General features: G+C 40.6%; 1 protein-coding gene across 2 annotated transcripts in view; it reads left to right on the top strand.

The window, feature by feature from the left end:
- The window catches only part of LOC122559558 (PHD finger protein 21A-like), a 58028-nt gene extending 35971 nt beyond the window's left edge, over window positions 1-22057 (top strand). The window contains exons 6-7 of one of the 2 annotated variants that reach the window (XM_043709224.1): window positions 18399-18473; window positions 21697-22057. In XM_043709224.1, coding sequence (XP_043565159.1) covers window positions 18399-18473; window positions 21697-21707 — 86 coding nt within the window. In that variant the 3' untranslated portion in view covers window positions 21708-22057. Of the gene's footprint in view, window positions 1-14200; window positions 14388-18398; window positions 18474-21696 lie in introns of those variants that run through there. The other variant, XM_043709226.1, reaches the window with a different exon arrangement.
- The last annotated feature ends 36 nt before the right edge of the window (window positions 22058-22093 follow it).

Below are 22093 nucleotides of genomic sequence, written 5' to 3'. Positions count from 1 at the left end.
TTTGCAGATGACACCAAAATTGGAGATGTAGTGGACAGCGAAGAGGGTTACCTCAGATTACAACAGGATCTTGACCAGATGAGCCAATGGGCAGCGAAGTGGCAGATGGAGTTTAATTCAGATAAATGCAAGGTGCTGCATTTTAGGAAAGCAAATCTTAGCAGGACTTATACACTTAATGATAAGGACCTTGGAAGTGTTGCTGAACAAAGAGACCTTGGAGTGCAGGTTCATAGCTCCTTGAAAGTGGAGTCACAGGTAGATAGGATAGTGAAGAAGGCGTTTGGTATGCTTTCCTTTATTGGTCAGAGTATTGAGTACAGGAGTTGGGATGTACAGGACATTGGTTAGACCACTGTTGGAATATTGTGTTCAATTCTGGTCTCCTTCCTATCGGAAGGATGTTGTGAAACTTGAAAGGGTTCAGAAAAGATTTGCAAGGATGTTGCCAGGATTGGAGGATTTGAGCTATAGAGAGAGGCTGAACAGGCTGGGGCAGTTTTCCCTGGAGCTTTGGAGGCTGAGGGGTGACCTTATAGAGTTTAACAAAATTATGAGGGGCATGGATAGGAAAAATAGGCAAAGTCTTTTCCCTGGGGTTGGGGAGTCCAGAACTAGAGGGCAAAAGTTTAGGGTGAGAGGGGAAAGATATAAAAGAGACCTAAGGGGCAACCTTTTCATGCAGAGGGTGGTACGTGTATGGAATGAGCTGCCAGAGGATGTGGTGGAGGCTGGTACAATTGCAACATTTAAGAGGCATTTGGATGGGTATATGAATAGGAAGTTTGGAGGGATATGGGCTGGGTGCTGGCAGGTGAGACTAGATTGGGTTGGGACGTCTGGTCAGCATGGACAGGTTTGCCTGAAGGGTCTGTTTCCATGCTGTACATCTCTATGACTCTAGATGAGTCGCAGGAATACACCAGAATTAAAAACTAATAAGGGTTTGTGCCAGTGTACAACACTGAAATTTGGGGTATCATTAGCCTGCACCCTTTTCCAGTAGACAATGGAGAACATATTACAAGGGCTAACCCAGGTTGTCATTTATCTGCTGATGACTGGGCAGATCAATAATGAACATTGGAGAACTTGGACATAGTGGTTAAATGTTTCTCCCAGGCAGGCATACACCTTAGAAGGTAAAAATATATGCTCCGTGTACCCCATGTGACCTACTTGGGCTACAGAATTGGCAAAACTTGGTTGGACCCGTTGGAAAATAAAGTGAGGGTGATCAAATGTGCCCCGGCTCCTATGTCTATCTTGGAGCTTCATTCTTTCTTTGGATTGGAGAATTATTTTGGGAAGTTCATGTGTAACCTGACCTCCACCTTGGCATTCTTATACTTATTATTGAAGAAGGATCAGCCTTGGAAATGGTTGTATAGCCAAGCAACAGCCTTTAGTGACGTGAGAAAGCAGCTATTGTCATCTAAGCTGTTGGCCCCCTACAATTCCAAGTGAGAGTACTGCTGACTTGTGATGCCTCCCCATTTGGTATCTGGGTAGTGTCGGCTCACTAGTAGCCCAATGGAGAGGAATGCCCAGACTTTGTCTGATGCTGAATGCAAGTGTGCCTAGATGCCTCACCTGGAAGAGTCTATTGTGGTTTTAAACTTTCTGGACACCCTTCAGGTCGCTGCTGATAATATCTGACTGGATACACAAGGATCCCATTCTGGCAACACTAAAACACCTGGTGGTAATGGGGAAAATAAAAGGGCCATCATCGCAACTAGAACTGAAACCCTTCTGGACCTGGCAATACCAGATCACCGTAGAGGATGGTGTATTATGGGCAGCAAGGATGATTGTTTCGAGTAAAAGTCACTGCCAGATACTGACTGAACCCCACTAGTGTCATCTAGGGCTTTCCAAGATGGAGCTTTGAGCAAGAAGTTACGTCTGGTGGCCGGGGTTGGATGCTGACAGTGTTGGTGGGACAGTGTCCATAGTGCCAACAAGGACAAAAATTACTACTGGCAGCACCCTCCTATTCATAGGCAGGGCCAGTAAACCTTGGACTCAGTTCACTTTGCCAGTCCTTTCATGGGCTCAATATGCCTGGTCATTGTGGTTGCCGATTCCGAGTACTTGGATGAGCATAGAGATCATTTGGCAAACTCTGGGATAACAATTGAAAAGCTGCGAGCATCTTTTGCGATGCATGGACTCATGAAAATATTGGTCACGGGCAATGTGACATCATCCTACCAGCAGGAAATTTGAGTATTTCCTGAAGTCGAATGGCATTTGGTATGTTCAGACAGCTCCATACCATCCGTCATCCAATCGTCTGGTAGAAAGAGCAGTACAAATATTGAAGGCAGGATTAAAGAAACAGCCTTCAGCCTTGCTTGATGCTAAATTGTTCAGGTTCCTGTTCAATTAAAGGACTCACACAATGACAGGAAAAGCTCCAAGTTGATGTGGAGGTGACTCCGCACCAGGTTAAACCTGATCTTCCTGGACCTGTGAGGTGGCGAAATGGCAGCAGGAACGCCAGTGCCAGCCACGTGCTGCCTCTAGACGAGAGAAACAATTTACTTCAGGGGATGAAATCTGGTGCCAGAACCATGGAAATGGTCCGGCATGGGTATGAGGTGAGGTTGTTGTGAGGTCAGGTCCTGTGTTGTATAAAGTTCAGATAGGTGATGCAGTCCTGACCAAATATGTGGATCACAAAGCTGTTACTATGCAAGTAGGGCAGAAGCAAAACATACCTGGCTCCTCAGAAATCCAGGAAGACTGTCCAAAATCGTAGGTTCTCCCCTTCCATCTAGTGTTGAGGAAACCTCAGTCCAAGATGAATCCAGCCTTAATGTTACTGCTAGAAGAAGAGGAGGAAACTCTCTCCCAAGGTGTTCCAGGCTCAAGAGATGGACTATGGTCTGTTACATGCTGCCCATGTCCAAGTCAGAGGAACTGGACCTGAACTTGAAACGTCCCAGGAGAAGCTACTAGAGAGAGAGACCAGGCTGGCATACTCCAACTTCAGGGAATGGGAAGGGAAGAGCGATGTCATGATTAGAACCAGGGCAGGTGGATCTCTCTGACCATGAGATCATTGATTGGCCCAGGTTAGCAACACCAATCAGGGAGCCCTAGCTGACAGATAAGCAGGCGATTCAGGAGATCCCCTCAATCTAGGGTCTGGCTTTGAGTTGGCTGGTACTATGCGTATACAGAACAACCTCGATTATCTGAACATCAATTATCGGAACAAGATCTCAAGGTCCAGTAAAAACACTAACCATTATCCGAACAATCTGTTATCCTGACAAAATACTCCCTTGCCTGTCGTGCTCGGATAATCGAGGTGGTTCTGTTTAAATAAAGGATGACTTGGTGATGGATAGCAGCTTCTCTCCAGTTATTTCAAGAAGTAACAGTCTTCTGGTAGTTGTTTTAACTCCCATTTTCCTGTAAGCTGCTCTGACTGCAAATTCCCTTGCTGAAAGGAAATACAGGGGGGGGAAAAACCTTTAGAGATGCTGAAAGACTAAGTATCAGTGTATCCATTACCTCACATCATTAGCAAAAAATCATAAAAAGTCAAAACAAAACCTCATTGATATCTGTGATTCAGACTACCTCTCTGATTTTTATTTTCCTCTTCGTTCTTGTTTCTGTATTTGTATATGTATAGAATATTTTAAGTTGTAGAATTATATTAACAGTTCTTATTTCTTTCTTGCCATTAGTTTAAAACAGTCTGATAACAATCTGTGTTTCTTTTGTGACACCTCTAGAAGTAGTGGGCTTTACTTTCCAGGACACTACCTCAATGAGTCCTGATAGTATGATGTAGGTAGACACAAGAGTAGTCAGTGGTAATACATTAGCAGGAGAGGTGATAAAGCTTCCCAGTGAGGAATTAGTCAATTTGCCTTAAAAGGTGTCTTCAGTTGCAGAATTAGTCAGTTCTGATGCAGAGTCTGAGATAGCAGAGAGAAGACCGTTGCATTTGCCCTTTCAGAACACCAAATACTATTGGCTTTATTGTTCTGCTGGCATCGTGCTTCATTCAAATACAGCACTGAACCATATCGTAATCTGTATCCAAGGTGGCTTGCTCTACTTGTGTGGTCTGCTGGGAAGAGGATTACCTTTACTCTCCACCACCTATTCCACCAAAACATCCAGATTCCTTTCTGTAACGTGAGCTAGCTTGTCTGTCTTCAGAACCCTGTCTTAAATATTGAGGCTTGATCAACAGTTTGAAACCCAGTTCCTGGCTTGCAGTGTCTGAAGTAACAGAATTACAGAATTGTTACAGTACAGAAGGAGATCATCATACCTGCATTAGGTCTATTACCTAGTGGCAATCTCCTACCATTTCTCCCTATCCTGACTCATCATTTATATCCAAAGTTTTGCTTTAAGTATGGTACGAGAAACACGTACACCACAGGTTTTAATCGTGCTAAGCAATTTGTGTCTCCATAAGATATAGGAGCAGAATTAAACCACTTGACCCATCTGGTCTGTTCGGCCATTTGATCATGGCTGGTATGTTTCTCAAGCCCATTTTTCTGCCTTCATCCCATCACCCTTGATCCCCTTACTAATCAAGAACTTATCTATCTCTGTTGTAAAGACTCTCAATGATATGGTCTTCACAGCCATTTGTGACAATGAGTTCCACAGATTCGCCACCCTCTGGCTAAAGAAAATCTTCCTCATCTCAGTTCTACAGGGTTGTGCCCTCAGTCTGAAACTGTGTCCATGAGTTCTAGTCTCGTCTGCCGGTGGAAGCATCTTCTCCATGTCCACTCTATCTAGTATTCTGTAAGCTTCAATTTAGGAAATAGTCTGTCTCCATTCTTCCTACCAAGGTGCATAACCCTCACACTTTCCTACATTGTATTCCTTCTGCCACTTTGTTGCCCACTCTCCTAGCCTGTCTAAGTCCTTCTGCAGCCTTCCCGCTTTCTCAGCACTACCTGTCCCTCCACCTTTGTGTCATCTGCATACTTAACATCAATGCCCTCAGTTCCTCTGTCCAGGTTGTTAATGCATAACCTGAATAGTTGAGGTCCCAAAACGGAACCCCTGCAGAGCTGTACTTGGGACAGGCTGCTATCCTGAAAAGGACCCCTTTATCCTCATTCTCTATCTTTGGTCAGTCAGCCAATCCTCTCTCCAGTACCTTGCCCTTCACACCATGGGATTTTACCTTTTTAGCAGCCTATTGTGGAACATCTTGTCAAAGGCCTTCTGGAAAGCCAAATGGATCACTTCTACTGACTCATTTGTCTAACTCGCTTGTTTTCTCTTCAAAGACTTCAAACAGACTTGTCAGACATTATGCCCACTTGATGAAGCTGCGCTGAATCAGCCCTTTTTTACCATGAACTTCCATGTACTCGGCAATCTCACCCTTTTAATAATGAACTCTTAAAATCCTACCAATGTCTGAGGTCAGGCTAACTGGCCTACAGTGTCCCACCTTCGCTGCCTTTTTCCTTGCTTAAACAGGGCTGTTATGTTAGCCTTTTTCCAGACCTCTGAGACCCTCCATGGCCCCAGTAATTCCTGTAAGATTACCGCCAATTTTTCCACAATCACCTCAGTTATCTCCTTCAGAACCTTGGAATGTAGTGGTTTATCCATCTTCAGGCATTTCTGCTTCTTTAGCACCTTTTCCTAAGACCACTAACCTTGCTCCCCAACTCTTTTGAAAGCTCCAGCATTTTGCACCCTGTAGACTCTGGCCAAGGGGCTCCATGAGAAATGTGCCCAACAGCCCAGTTATATAGTTAATGAGTTGAAGAGTAGTAAATTGTTTGAGAAAATTAATTCACGGTCATAGCAGACTGGACATCATGAATCTCATTCATTATCATCTCTCAACTGCAAATTGGAAAATTCTATCAACAGACCTAAACCACGGCAATCACATTAAGTACTTCTGATTATTTCAGCTGAATTTAAAATGTAACCAAAATACTATTTGAAGTTTATATTTTCTACTTATGTAATTTGACTTTTTAAAAAAAAACACTCAAATTAATTTTCTCCTGGATCTTACTCATAACTTAAATCTAATACAAAGGGATCAGTTCTCAGCTCAATTCTGCTTGATCACTTTTTCTCTCGATCAGAATTGAAAACACTGCCCATAGTATTGTTTGACTTGATCGCAATGCAGTTTATTCATGACTGTATTTACCTTGTACTACTTATTGCTTGTATAATTGGACATTTTGTTGCTTTGCTGTTTGGATTCATTTGATATATTAGGGATTAAATCTGCAAAGATTCCTGGATCCCTCTGTGCTACATGTGATATATTAGTACTATTAATATTATGTTTCACATTTTATTTTGTTCCATGAGAAGCTGTCTGCTTTCTTCTCCTTTTGTTCACTTATTTTTGTGCCAGCAACTCTGATTTTATTACAAGAACAGAAAGTGCTGAAGAAATTCAGTTCTGTCAGTATCTGTGGAGAGAGGAACAGAGTTAATCTTTCAAGTCTGATATGATTTGTTCAGTCATTTCACATTCTCAGCATCTGCAGTATTTTGTTGCACCTATTTTGAATGCCTCTATCTTCATCTGAAAATGTAAATAACTCACATTTCAATTACAATATCCAATCCATTGAAAGTAAATTATAAATTACTGCTTTTGGCCTGAAACCAAACATAAGCAACAGGTATACTTGTGGAAAAACTTAATTCCAGCAAATCTTTTGTTCATTCTCAAGACTCTTCTGACTTCTTAAAACCTTGAACTTAATTAAACTTCATATAAACTTCATATGGAACTTTTGAAATTTGACATATACTGTGTTGTTTCTGCAAAGCGCTCGACAACATTTCCTCTTAAAAGGTGAAAGAGATTGGTTGAGTTTTCTGATTCCACACTGACTTTGTACTTGATTATTATCAAAGGAGATTGCTGCCAAAGTGATGCAGTTGTGTGTCACAGCATAAAAGGTAAACTTTTTTACCTCAAATATGTTGCCCCTGAACAAGAATTAGAAATTAATTAGAAGCTATTTTTGTTCCACACCAAAGTGGAATTTTTCTCCTGAGTCAGATGGTCTGTTTTGTCATGGTCAAGAGTGAGTGCTGGAAAAGCACAGCAGGTCAGACAGCAGCCGAGGAGCAGGCGAATCGATGTTTCCGGCATAAGCCCTTCATTCCTGATGAAGGGCTTATGCCCGAAACGTCGACTTTCCTGCTCTTCAGATGCTACCTGATCTGTGTTTTTCCAGCACTACAGTTTTGACTCTGATCTCCAGCATCTGTAGTCCTCACTTTCTCCCAGTCTGTTTTGCCACGCCCAGAAGCACCTTAGACACATTCATGAGGGCAGTGTCACCTGTCAAGTCACCTGTTTGAAAGGATCACCTCAGTTCGTTGGGGTTGGCCCCAGTTTTTAAAAATAATTTCAAAGATTTTATGGTGGGATTTTCAAAGCAATTTTTCAAAGTGCTCAGCAGAAGTATATTCCAATGAAAATGAAGGACTGTAAGAAAAGGGCTAATCTGCCATGGGTGTTGGAAGGACATAAGGGAGGCTATCAAATTGAAAGAAGGCATACAAAGGGGTCAAAAACAGCATGAAACTAGAAGATTGGAAAAACTTTAAAGGCCAACAGAGAGCCACAAAAAGAGCTCTAAAGAAAAGTAAGATAGATCATGAAAAAAAACTAGCACAGAATGTAAAGACAGATAGCTAAAGTTTCTATAATATATATAAAACTAAGAAGACTGGCTAAAGTAAACATTGGTCCTTATCCAGAGGATGAGCAGGGGCATTTAGTTATGGGGTAGCCGAGGCATTAAACAGGTGTTTTGTATTGGTCTTCATAGCGGAGGATACTAATAACATGCCAGAAATTGACAAAGAGACGAAGGTAGGTGAGGACCTGAAAAAAGTCATTATTAGGGAAGAGGTAGTATTGGGCAAGCTAATGGAGCTAAGGATAGATACGTCTCCTGGCCATGGTGGAATGCATCTATTGTGGAGATGGCAGAAGAAATAACAAGTGCACTGGTGGTAATTTTCCAACATTCGCTGGACTCTGGGGCAGTCCCAGCAGATTAGGAAACAGCAAATGTGACGCCACTGTTTAAAAAGGGAAGTAGACAAAAGATGCGGTATTATAGACCAGTGAGCTTAACCTCTCTAGTGGGGAAGATGCTTGAATCTATTATCAAGGAAGAAATAGCAGGACATCTCAATAGAAATTGTTCCATTGGGCAGGTCATGCTTAACAAATCTTTTGGAATTCTATGAAGACATTACGAGCAAGGTGGAGAATGGGGACCCAGTGGATGTGGTGTACCTCAATTTGCAAAAGGCCTTTAACAAGTTGCCACAGAAGAGGCTGCTGCATAAGATAAGGATGCAAGTTTTTGGGGGTAGAATATTAGTGTGGATAGAGGATTCGTTGACTAACAGGAAGCAAAAGATGGGGATAAATGGGTGCTATTCTGCCTGGCAATCAGTGACTCGTAGCGTGCCTCAGGGATCGGTGTTGGGACCACAATTATTTACAACTTATGATTTGGAGGGGACCACGTGTAGGGTGTCAAATTTGCAGATGACACTAAGATGAGTGGCAGAGCAAAGTGTGCAGAGGAACATAGATGCATTGAGTGAGTGGGCAAAGGTCTGGCAGATGGAATACAATGTTAATAAATGTGAAGTCATACATTTTGGTAGGAGTAGCAGTAAAAAGGATTATTACTTCATTGGTAAAAAGTTGCAGCATGCTGCCGTGCAGAGGTGTCTCTGTGCATGAATCACAGAAGGTTGGTCTGCAGGTGCAATGAGCAATTAGGAAGGCAAATGGATTTTGTCCTTCATTGCTCAAGGGATTGAAAGCAAAGACGTTACGTTGCAGCTGGACAAGGTGCTGGTGAGGCCACACCTGGAGTACTGTTTGTAGTTTTGGGCTCTTGACTTAAGAAAGGATGTACTGGCACTGGAAGCAGTGCAGAGGAGGTTCACTAGGGTTGATTCTGGAGTTGAGGGGTTTGCTTATGAGGAGAGACTGAGTAGACTGGGATTATATTCATTGGAATTCAGAAGAATTAGGGGGAGATCTTATTGAAACATTATAAAATTATGAAGGGAGTAGATAAGATGAAAATAGAGAGGATGTTTCCACTGCCAGGCGAAGCTAGGACAAGAGGGCATGTCTTCAAGATTTAGGACTGAATTGAGAAGGAACTTCATCACCCAGAGGGTTTTTAATCTATGGAATTCCTTGCCCAGTGAAGTAGTTAATGCTACTACAGTAAATGTTTTTAAAGCAAAGGTAGATTTTTTTTGTTGAACAATAAAAGAATTAAAGGATACGGTGAGATCGTGGATAAGTAGATGCGAGTCCATGAAAAAAATCAGCTATGATCTTATTGAATGGCAGAGTCGGCTCAAAGGGCTGGACGGCCTACTCCTGCTTCTAGATCTTATGTTTTTATGTTCTAGTTTTGGCTCGTATCCCAGCGATCTCAACCATTCCCCAAACCACTTTCATGTTCTCATCCTACTTTGTGGTCTCTTATCACCCTTTTGTCAAACTACCCAGCATCCTTGTCCCTTATACTCAGCATCTCAATTCATCCTATTATCTAATGTGGGCAAACTTCAGGAGGCATATTATGATGAAAGAAAATAATGTTTGGTGGTACAGAGCATGAATATTGCTAAAAAGGGACGCAGGGTGTTAAAACCAGTAATAGAAACTAACCCTTCGGTCCAACTTGGTCCATGGCAATCAGACATCCTAAACATATCTATTTGCCAATATTTGGCCCATATCCCTTTAAACCCTTCCTGTTCATATACACATCCAGATGCCTTTTAAATGTTGCAATTGTACCAGCCTCCATCACTACTTCTGGCAGCTCATTCCAAGCATGCAGCACTTTCTGCGTGAACAAGTTGCCCCTTAGGTCCCTTGTAATTAGATTAGATTAGATTAGATTACTTACAGTGTGGAAACAGGCCCTTCGGCCCAACAAGTCCACACCGACCCGCCGAAGCGCAACCCACCCATACCCCTACATTTACCCCTTACCTAACACTACGGGCAATTTAGCATGGCCAATTCACCTGACCTGCACATCTTTGGACTGTGGGAGGAAACCGGAGCACCCGGAGGAAACCCACGCAGACACTGGGAGAACGTGCAAACTCCACACAGTCAGTCACCATAAACATATGCTCGCTAGTTTTGAACGCCCCCACTCTAGGGAAAATACCTTGTCTATTTATCCAATCCATACCCCTCATGATTTTATAAACCTCTATAAGGTCACCCCTCAGCCTCCAATGCTTCAGGGAAAATAGCCTAAGCCTATTCAGTCTCTCTCTACCGCTCAAATTCTCCAAACCTGGCAATATTCTTGTAAATATTTTCTGAACCCTTCCAAGTTTCATAACATCTTTCTATAGCAGGGAGACCACTTGCATTCATTAAGAGAAACCCAAGAATGCAAGTTTCAAACAATAAATATATTGTAAGGGGGGAAAGGGGGCATATTGTTTGGAAAATTGATTGATTTGGCTGAGATGTCATGCTTATTAAATTTGATAAAAAAACAAGTATTATCTTCAAGTCATGTGCCTTTTTTAAATTGCCCAGCACCAAGGGAAGCCTTTAGTACTCAGTGGTAATTAATAGGCCAATCTGAGTAGGCATGCAAGCCAACCATCACACTTGATTTCTTGAACTATAAATTGTTTTAATTATTTGAAATCCAGCCTCTGACAAATGCAAGGCAAAATAATTGGCACTGTATCTCTCCTTTCAGCAATAGAAAAAGTTCTAAAAATGTAACTTAGCCCATTCTGTCCTTTTAAATCTCAAGCAGTTGAACTCCTGTAAAATGAGCAAACTTCTATTCATAACCCTGTATCAAGTACAGATAATCATTTAATAGCCTCATTGAACTGTCAATCAAACTGTGAACTTGGATACTGAAATAAGTTTAGCTTTTGGAAATCAGCCAAACATTCATGATCATCCCTAAGGGAAATGTAAGCAAACTGAGTTTAAACTTCTTCTTTTTTAAGTTAGTGGTGACACCAGCCAACTGCTTTTTGTTTTGAGTGCGATTCATTTTCCATGCACGTGCAACAATGGGATCTATTAGAAATCAGTAGGTGATTTGTGTATCTGGAACTTATCCACCATTTTTTTTGAAGCTCTGCAGAATCTCCATTAGTTCATGAAAACCTCCTTCCATATAATATTTAATCACACAAAATAATAGAATTATCAAGAGTACATTGGATGATTTCCAGCACAAGAATAACTGACACCATGAGTATAGTTCTCCATTTCCCACAAAAGCCTCCTTCATCTGCAGCAGCTATTGTTAAGGAGCGAGCAAATATCTTTACAGGCTTTCTAATGCTTTTAAAAATAAGTGTTTCCATCATAACTACCATGTGTGTAATGTACCATGTGTGTAATGTTTGCAAGTGTTTCTCATTAACGTTCCCATTATGAATTACTATGTCCATATTTAGACTCATCAGTGTCTATGGACACTTTACAACTTCTCTTTACTTGCCAGTACTGGTGTTGCAGTGCTCTCTTTTGGTGGGGGAGTACAATTACAACATGATGTGACAATATAGACCATTTTCTTTCAAGGGGTAGACTTAGGAGTTTATAATGACAAGACGTGTGCCTGAATGGAATTTTTAAAAAAATTACTTAGAATTGTAGGCTTAGAATTGAGGACCAAATGCATGATGTTTTAAAACAAATGTTGACATTTCTTTGCTCTCTAGTCATTAAAAAAAAATCACCTTTTACATTCATTTGCTGTCAGTTTTCCATTGTAAATTTTTCATATTCACCTTTAAAATGGAACTGTTTTATAATCCTCTCAAAGTATTTGCCCTTTCCCACTAGTGGAGGAATTGCTGTGCAACAGGAGTGAATGTAATTATAGCAAGACAAGTTAAGAACTTTAAGAAGTCAAAATATAAACTTGCGTATCTCAAACCATCCTGCTCCAACCAGCCATGTCAGGCTTTGTTGAATGTTTGAATCAAATCCTTACTCTGCATGATTTATAACTCTGAAAAGAAAATAAAGTCCTGACTTAGAGCCTAGTTTGATTCTTATGACAGTAGCGATCATAATCAATCATAAATGCTCACCTAACACAAATCCATTTGGACCAAAACTAATGCTTTTCTCTTAGACCTCAATGCCATAAAACTGAGAAGCAGAAGCAGGCAATTCAGCCCATTGAACCTGCTCAGCCATTCAGTGAGATCAAGGCTGATTTGATAATCCTTAATTCAAATTTCCTGTCTTTTCTCTTGATTCCCTTACTAATTAAAAATCTTGTCTATCTCGGGCTTGAATCTAGCCCAACTTTGACAATCTTTTGTGGAAAAGAATTCCACAGATTCACTACACTCAGAAGAAATTCCTCCTCGTCACTGTCTTAAATCGGCAATCCCTTATTCTGAAATTATATCCTCTGGCCAAACACCCTCCCACAAGGGGGAGCTACCCTCCACAAGTCCCCTAAGAATCTTTAATGCTTCGGTAAGTTTGCATCTCATTTTTTTTATAAACTCCAATGTGAACAGACCAAACCTACTCAATCTTGCCTCATAAAACAGTCTCTCCATTCTTGGTATCAGCCTAGGCAATCTCGAATGCTAGTATATCTTTCTCTGGATAAAGGTTTGAAACTGTTCACAGTATTCCAGCTATGGTCTGATTAGTGCCATGTATAGTTTCAATAAAACGTTGCAATACAACTGTAAAGTCCTGTAATGACCTTCAATGCTTAAAAAGTCCCAGGTCCCCAAATCTAATGTAATTCATTATCAATCTAGTCCATTAACTGTATGAGGATACTCAAGGTAAATGATGCTTAAATAAGTTCTTTAATAAAAGTGGTAGAATCATTTTTCTTTGTTTAAAAGTTGTTGCAATATATGCTAATCTTATAATGTCTTTAGAGAGCAAGAATATTTAAAGCGATTTGAAATCCTAGTTATCAGCTGAAAAATGACACCAGAAAGGGCTGGAGTTTCCAATGAATGGCAGTCTCCCGCAGGTTGCAACTCCATCACTACTATATTTTTTTTATGAAAGAAGGGATTGCCACATTTCTGAGTGGAGGTTCTGATCAGGGCTCCATCAGACGTGCAGAGCTCTGCTTCCATTCAGACAGTTCTGTGATAGTGCAGAACTGTCAGAGGAAGGCAAAGCACACCCTTAAAGCTCCAGACAATCATTTTTGGCTACTGTCAAATGGTAAGTGCATAATTCAGTGATGGGTGGGGTGCCAGTGGTAGGATGCCAGATGAGTGGGGCTAGTGCCAACTGGGCATGGAATATGGTGCCAGGTAGGTAGTGCCAGAGCTGAGTAGTGGGCCAATTGGGAAGAGTGTAGGATGCTAGTTAAGTAGTGTGCCAGCTGGAGAGAAGGTAAGATGCCAGGAGGGTAGAATGCCAGGGTTGATAAAGGTGCCATAGGAAGGAGATAGGACACAAGGTGGCATGGTAAATGATAAATGGTTAGAGTAGGTGGGAATGAGTGGGAGAAGCATTGTTTTTTGGGGAGGTTGGGTGTTTCACATATCTGACAAGAGAGAAGATAAAGGTTGGTCTGGAGGCACAGGTTTCAGTCAATCCTTCATCACTTAATGTGCCAGCTTGGAACCTACTCCTTCCCACAGTACCCGATTCAGCTGGCACTCTACTCTCTTTGCACCTAACCCCTCTCCTCCCCTTCCCACAGTTGATGTTAGAGGAATTGTCCAGTGGAAGAGTAAATTTCCCAGGCAATTCTTTTGGATATGCTATGATGGGGAGTCTGTGGGGTTCCCATGCACAACTCTATCCACCCTGGCATAAAGGCTGGTCATTGGAAAATCTGTGCCAAGATTTCATGTTTTAAAATTTCTGTAAAAACAAACTACCTACAATTCACTAACTATTATTTTTAGAAGTAAGTTAAGCTTTAAACTACAGGATATGACATTCTTTCTGTTTACTTGACATGCATTATACATTACAACCTTTATTGCATTAGTCTTTGTAGCAAACAGCCCACAGTTACTTCCATTTTCCAATGGATTCAGTATTGCCATTGCAACAAGTGCCTTCCTCACTTTTTGGAAAGGTTGCTAAGTCTGCCACCAGCTGTTTCAAGGACTGTTTTAATGATTTGTCTTACCCTTGACCATACAGGAAGCAATTTCCCCGAATTTAAAGAAGGCTGCGGGGTCTACCTCCTTGACTCGAGATCATCTCACTCCCACGTGTTACTTAGCTGAGTAGCCTTTTCTCTCCATTGATCACATGTAACTTGTGTAATTTGATCTCTCAAATAATTTATGTTACCCTCTTACCTGTGGCAGTGAGAAAAATGTTAATAAAGACAAAGTACTGAAGAAAATCAGATTTGGTAGCATCTGTGGACAAGAAACTGAGTTAACATTGTAAATGTCTCTTCTTTGGAACTCAGTCATGAAAAATTTAAATTAGTTGATGGAATGTTGTTTAATTAGCTGGAGCAGCATTCATTCCCTCAAACAAAAACAAAACACTCTGGATGCTGAAAACTTGGAATTAAAGCAGTAAGTTCTGGAGAAACTCAATAGGTCTGGCAGCTTCTCCAGAGAGAGAAAGAAGAATCAAAGTGGATATGAAATAGTAACTTTGATTCTCTCCTTATTTCCGTGTTTGTTCCCTATTCCTAATTACCGTTGAGGGTCGTGATAGGCTGTTGCCTTGAACTGCCACAGTCCCAGGTACAATGATGGTGCTAGAAGTCAGGAGTTTCAGGTTTTTGACCCAGTGGCAACAAAAGAATAATTAAATATTTTGGAGTCAGAATGGTCTGAGTTGGATTGAGAGCCTGCTGTTGAATGGTGGAATAGGTTTGAGGACTGAATGGCTTATTGCTTTTGATTCAGTGTTCCTATGATTGATTAATTTAAATGACATCAGTGCAAGTAATGGCTTTATTATTCAGCACATATATCAGTAATTTCTATTGAAGACACACTCGCAATCATTGCCCACATTTTTCTCCAGTACATTTCCTATTTTGAGCAAGCCTTAGTGAAATTGATAACACCAACCTCAGCAAATTCTAATAAAAAGATTGATTCCAATCTCTATGCTTCTGTGATTAGTTTTCTTTTGGTGAAGGTGTGGGTTCCTGTCACAAGAGTTGCTGTACAGTAAAAGGGTAAATTTTAAGATGTTACAAAATTAAAATTAAAAATTTTAACTCTTGAATGTTTGAAAGCTAAGCTATTATTAGTTAAGTAAAACAAAGAACTGTGGATGCTGGAAAACTGAAACAGTCACATCATGCTGGATAAACTCAGCAGGTCTCGCAGCATCTGTGAAGAGAGATCAGTTAATTTTTCAAGTTCAGTGACCCTTCTTCATATTAGCCATAGGTGATGGCAACTAGGTGGTATGTATGCTAAAGACTGCAGTTGGGGGAAAAGCAGTAAGTGGATAGGTGGACAGGAATCTCAAACAACGAGAAGAGTTCAGGCAGATTAAGGACTTGTTTATAAGTTAGCCAGGAAAGAAGAAAAGTTAATTAAGTAATAATGGAGACTAGGAGTAGTTGAAAATGGATTGACTGTGCTGGATTTTGCCTGTCCTCGGATGCTGCCTGAACTGCTGTGCTCTTCCAGCACCACGAATCCAGAATCTGGTCTCCAGCATCTGCAGTCATTGTTTTTACCCTGTGCTGAAAGCAGCCCATTTCATGACAGGACTTGGGCTGTGGAGGCTAGTGTTGTGGCAATGGACATGGAAGGAGCTGTTCATGCTCAAATTGTTAAACTCTGTTGAGTTCTAGAGGCTGTACGGTCCCCAAGCAGAAGATGGGATGCTGTCTGACCAGCTTGCATTGATCCTCACCGGAGCACTTGAGTGGACCTGAACCAAAAATGCCAGCGTGGGAACAAAGCCATCCTTTAAAATGGCAAGCACTTAGAAGGTCTAAGTTATTCTTATGGGCTAACCATAGGTGTTCCTCAAGGCAGTCACTCAGTGTGCATTTTGTCTCCCCAGTGAAGAAGAAACTACATCATGAGCACTGAATACTAGATAAAATGAAGTGCAGGTAAATTGCTGCTTCACCTGGAAGGTACATCAGGGGCCTTGGATAGGGAGGAAGTAAAGGATCAAGTGTTACACCTTCTGCAATTAGAACATAGAACTGTACAGCACAGTACAGGCCCTTTGGCCCTCGATGTTGTGCTGGCCTTCTATCCTACTCAAAGATCAGACTAACCTACATACCCTTCATTGTACTATATTCGATGTGCCTATCCAAAAGTCACTTAAATATTCCTAATGTATCTAATTCTAATACCACTGCTGGCAGTGCATTCCACACACCCATCATACTGTGTAAAGAACCTACCTCTGACATCTCCCCTAAACCTTCCTCCAATCAGCTGAAAATTATGCTCCCTCATGACAGACATTTCGGCCATGAGAAAAAGTCTCTGGCTATCCACTCTCTCCATATCGCAACATCATGTACACCTCTGTCAAGTCACCTCTCATCCTTCTTTGCTCCAATAAGAAAAGCCCTAACCCCCTCATCCTTTCTTCATAAGATGTACCCTCCAGTCCAGGCAGCATCCTGGTAAATCTTCTCTGCACCCTCTACAAAGCTTCCACATCTTTTCTATAATGAGGCGAATATTCCACATGTGGTCTAACTAGGGCTCTATAGAGTTGCTACATAACCTCACAGCTCTTAAACTCAATCCCCCGGCTAATGAAAGCCAACACACCATACGCCTTCTTAACAACCTTATCAACATGGGTGGCAACTTTGAGGGATCTATGGATGTGGATCCCAAGATCCCTCTGTTACTCCACACTGCCGAGAATCCTGTCTTTAATCCTGTATTCTGCATTCAAATTCAACCATTTGCAAGGGAAGGTGCTGTGGGGGTGTGGCAAGGTGTTGAAAAAGGAAGTCGAGTGGACCAGTGTCCCTGTGGAATGTTAACAAGGGAGGGAACCGGAATATATTTGGTGGCATCCTGCTCGTGGTGGAGAATATGGCGACTGATGATCTTTTAAATGGAAAAGCTGGTGGAGTGGATAATAAGGACTGGCGTGGGTGGAACTGTATTGTTGTTATGGGAGGGAAAAGGAGGGGTGAGGGCAGAGGTGTGCGAAATAGATCAGACACAATAAGGGGCCCTGTCAACCATGGAAACAGAGAACCCATGATTGGGCAAAAAGATGGATTTTTCTGAGGCCCCGCTGCAGAAGGTGGCATCACCAGGACAGATGAAACTGAGATGCTGAACTTTGGATAGTGGAATGGCGCCCTCACAGGAAGCAATGTGGTGATGCATAATAGAGATACATATAGGGTTGATGGATTTTTAATGAATATTAGTGACCAGCTATCCCCAGAAATGGAAACAGATGTCAAGAAAGGGGGAAGGGAAGAGTCCGCAATGGACCAGGTTAAAATGAGGGAAGGAAGAAAATCAAAAGTAAAACCATTTGTTGATTTATTTTTCAAATGAAGTCATTCTGAAGATTCCTTACGATAAAGTTATGTAGTATTTGGTAAACGGAAATTCAGTGAAATTTTTTCTCTTGCATTTAGTGGGCAAACTTAAACTGTTGATTAGAAAAGCATTCTTAGCAATAGTTTTTCAGCTTTAATTTGGTAAAAGATATGTGACTGACATTTAACATTGCACTGTGAACTGTGACATGACGTTGTGCAGTTGAAAATGAGATTTCTGTTAGAGATGGGCTAAGGATTTGAAAAATAACTGCTAATATTTAGGGCCAGCATGTTTTTCTGTTTTGACCACTGTATTCTGCTGAAAATTATAGCACACGTGCAGTGTTATTTAAAACTGCAAGATTTATTTTGGCCCATTGGTCTCATTGGCTATGCCAGTCATTTTTTATATGGATTTCTCTCGACATGTTGAGTTTTGTCGCAGTTTGAGTTGCGCTCTGAAATTAAGAAATAGGAAGGTGAGGAACCTATTATGATGTGGAGTCAAAAAGCTGAACCAAATAAGTCTTCCTACCCCTAACAAGTCCTTACAATATGCAAAAATTGAAACCTTCAAAGCTCCTCAATAACTACTCCTAAACAAACTTTTGAATAACTAATCTCAGCCTTTATGAATAATTAATTCCAGACGCCAATTTTGAATCTTAATAATAAGACATATCTAATAAATATGCAATAACTTTAGCAGTGAAAAAAAAAGAAACAATAAATTAATCTAACTAATATCTATGCTTTAAACCTGAAACATTTGTTTTCAACTTCCATTCACACCTAAGATCGATAAGCACAGTTAAGGGTTTAATAAAACTGGCCAGATTACTTAAGTGGTTGTCATGATGCGATTTTTCACAGGGTTAGATGTGGAGTCCTCGGTTGCTTTTCTGGAGATGTCGATCAGGATTACCATTTCAGTTCACTCAGGTAAAGGTAATAATACTTCTAACCCAACTTTTTACTCTCTGGGTTTCCAAAAGCTGAGAAAGGAGGTTAAGCAGGGAGCTTTCAAAATCTTCATGCTGGTTTGATCTGTTTTTGTCTTTTTAACCATAAAATGTTTTCCAGCATCCAAAAGTCATCTTCAGCTGTCAATTCCCGGATTGCAGCTCCAAACCAAAATTGATAAAAGAATAAAAATAATGAAAAATCAGCAAGAATTGTAACAAATCTGAAAAGTCTTCCATTTCAGAGAGTCATAGAGACATGCAGCGCAGAAACAGACGCTTCGGTCCAACCCGTCCATGCTGACAAGATATCCCAACCCAATCTCGTCCCACTTGCCAGCACCCAGCCCATATCCCTCCCAATCCTTCTTATTCATATACCCATCCAGATGCCTTTTTAAATGTAGCAATTGTACCAGCCTCCACCACTTTCTCTGGCAGCCTATTCCACACATGCACCAGCCTCTGCGTGAAAAAAGTTGCCCCTTAGGTCTCTTTGATATCATTCCCCCCTCACCCTAAACCAAGCTCTCTAGTTCTGGACTCCCCGACCCCAGGGAAAAGACCTTGTCTATTTACCTTATCTGTGCTCGTCATGATTTTATAAACCTCTATAAGGTCACCCCTCAGCCTCTGCTGCTCCAGGGAAAACATCCCAAGCTTATTCAACCTCTCCCTATAGCTCAAATCCTCCAACTCCGGCAACATCCTTGTAAATCTTTTCTGAACCCTTTCAAGTTTCACAACATCCTTCCAATAGGAAGGAGACCAGAAATGCACGCAATATTCCACAAGTCACCTAACCAATGTCCTGTAAAGCCGCAACATGACCTCCCAACTCGTGTACTCAATACTCTGACCAATGAAGGAAAGCATACCAAACACCTTCTTCTTTATCCTGTCTACCTTCGACTCCACTTTCAAGGAGCTATGAGCCTGCACTCCAAGGTCTCTTTGTTCAGCATCACTCCCTAGGACCTTACCACTTAGTGTATAAGTCCTGCTAAGAATTGCTTTCTCAAAATGCAGCACCTCGCATTTATCTAAATTAAATTCCATCTGCCACTCCTCAGCCCATTGGCCCATCTGATCAAGATCCTGTTGTAATCTGAGGTAACCTTTTTCGCTGTCCACTACACCTCCAATTTTGATGTCATCTGCAAACTTATTAACTGTACCTCTTAAGCTCGCATCCAAATCATTTATATAAATGATGAAAAGTAGTGGACCCAGCACCGATCCTTGTGGCACTCCACTGGTCACATGCCTCCAGTCTGAAAAACAACCCTCCACCATCACCCTCTTCTCTTCTACATTTGAGCCAGTTCTGTGTCCAAATGGTTAGTTCTCCCTGTAATCCGTGAGATCTAACCTTGCTAACCAGTCTCCCATGGGAACCTTGTCGAACGCCTTACTGAAGTCCATATAGATCACATCTACCCTCTGCCCTCATCAATCCTTTTTGTTACTTCTCAGAAAACTCAATCAAGTTTGTGAGACATGATTTCCCACGCACAAAGCTATCATATAACATTACAAAAGGAAGCCATTCCGCCATTGTGTCTGCACTGACAATGCTTTTGAAGAGCAATCCAGTTAGTCCCATCTTCTGACTCTTTCTCCATATTCTTCCAATTTTTCTCTAATTCCTTTTTTTTTATAGCTTCTGTTGAATCTTATTTCAACTCTCTGCTCATTGCCCATGGAATAATAATCACTTGCAACTTACTGTCCACCTACTGTAATTAATCTCTTTCTAAGACTTTAAACAGATTTATCAAATCTCCTTTTAGCCTGTTCTGCTTGGAAGAAAACAAACTAAATTTTTCCAGTATAACCATATCACTGTAATCCCTTATCTCTAGAATCATTGTAGGAAATTTCCTCCTTTTCATCTCGAGAACTTTCATGTCCTTCTGAGAGTGAGGTATCTAGAATTAGACACCATTTGCCAACTGGGGCTCAATGTATTTCAAACAGCGTAGGAGAAAAGGACTTGCGTTTATACATCACTCTAGATGATCTTTGAGCATTCCAAAGAGTTTTACAAGCAATTAGGTTCTTTTCAAATGTAGTCACCTTTGCACTGCATGGAATGTGGTAGAAAATTTGCAAGTTGCCACATGTAGAAGTCTGATCATCTGTTTTCTAGAAATGTTACTTGAGGAATAATTATTGGTCACGATACTTGGATAAATTAACTGCTATTAGAAATTGTGCTGTGGAATCTTTTGTATTTACCTGAGACAGTAGGCTAGGTTTTTTTTTGGTTTGGTTGGAAATAAATCATTTTGTAGTAGTATAAATTAGTTATGTGACTGCAGTATATTGAACCAATGGGTTTAATATCAAACAGTAAAAGTATGGATGAAGAAACCTTAGTTTTTGTTACTGACATTGTGTGTGGAAAGAGGAAACTTCAAGTCATTACTGTGAGCTCCACTTGTTTTTATAGGTGAATGGGTTTATCATAGGTTATTGAAAGAGGTAAATTTGATGCTACTTTGAAAATTCGTCTCGAAAGTAGTGTTAATATCAAAGACCGGAGGAACCCATTCACAACTATGCCGATCCTTCAAATGTTCTTACTTAGAATTTAATTAAATGGTTAGGGAGAAGGAATTGGGAGAGACAGTCCTAAAACATGCTTTACAAAGACATCTTGAATTGAGTTTACATTTCCATTGTTCTCTTTCATCCCATTTGGAGAAACAATTGAAATGATTTAGTGGATGGACATGGCATAGTTTTAGTACTTCAGTATTTTTGAAACATGCTTTTAGAATGATTGTAAGTAAGATTAATGCAACAAATGGCATCGAGAATAAAAATAATCATTTTACTTTTTCATTGCACTTTAAAATTTTCACAAGGGAAGATGAACTTAGATTTTTCTGCAATGCCTTTTGACATTTGCCGTTTTTTATTCTGAAGTTTGCTATAAACAATTAGAGTTTCATGAATGACAGGTATGGCAGTTTCATCACTCATTGGAAAATCTCCTCTTTCAATTCTTATACTCCTACTTTGTACTTGAGTTCTATCAGATGATTTTGAGAGTAAACTTCTGGAACTAAAAAGATTTGTGGTCACAAAAGATCACAAATCTTTTCAGTATCAGAAATTTCTCTTTCAGGGTCTGTTTGAATATTAAGAATTGTTAAATGTTTTGTTTTTCAATTCATGTTAATTATTTTAAAATTTAATAGGAATTAAATGATGAGTACTAGTACTGCAAACTTTTTATTAATCGGCACCCAAGAGACCAGGAGTGTACAGGTCGAACAAATATTCCAATTGAACAAGAGATCTACGTAATCAATGTCAAAACACATTGTAAGTAATAGAAACAGAGGAGATTGCGATAACACAGTAAACTTCTGGTATTTGAGGTACATACTTTTTGCCAGTTTGTAGAGAGTACCAGTTCATATGGTGCCAGTGAAAACATAGTTTGCTGTAAAATAGCAAAGTGCAAGTGTGTTGAACGTTGGAAGGTCTTTAGCTGAAATGTATAATGACTGGTGAGGGCAGATGAGGACATACCATTTTAAGCACACTTCAAACAGTGGAGGTGGAAGCTATACAGACAGGAGAACTGCTTCA

The sequence above is a fragment of the Chiloscyllium plagiosum genome, chromosome 19, assembly GCF_004010195.1.
Source record: "Chiloscyllium plagiosum isolate BGI_BamShark_2017 chromosome 19, ASM401019v2, whole genome shotgun sequence".
Taxonomy (NCBI): Eukaryota; Metazoa; Chordata; class Chondrichthyes; order Orectolobiformes; family Hemiscylliidae; genus Chiloscyllium; species Chiloscyllium plagiosum.
The sequence above is the reverse complement of the archived record's forward strand: the minus strand, read 5'-3'. Positions and strand labels throughout refer to the sequence as shown.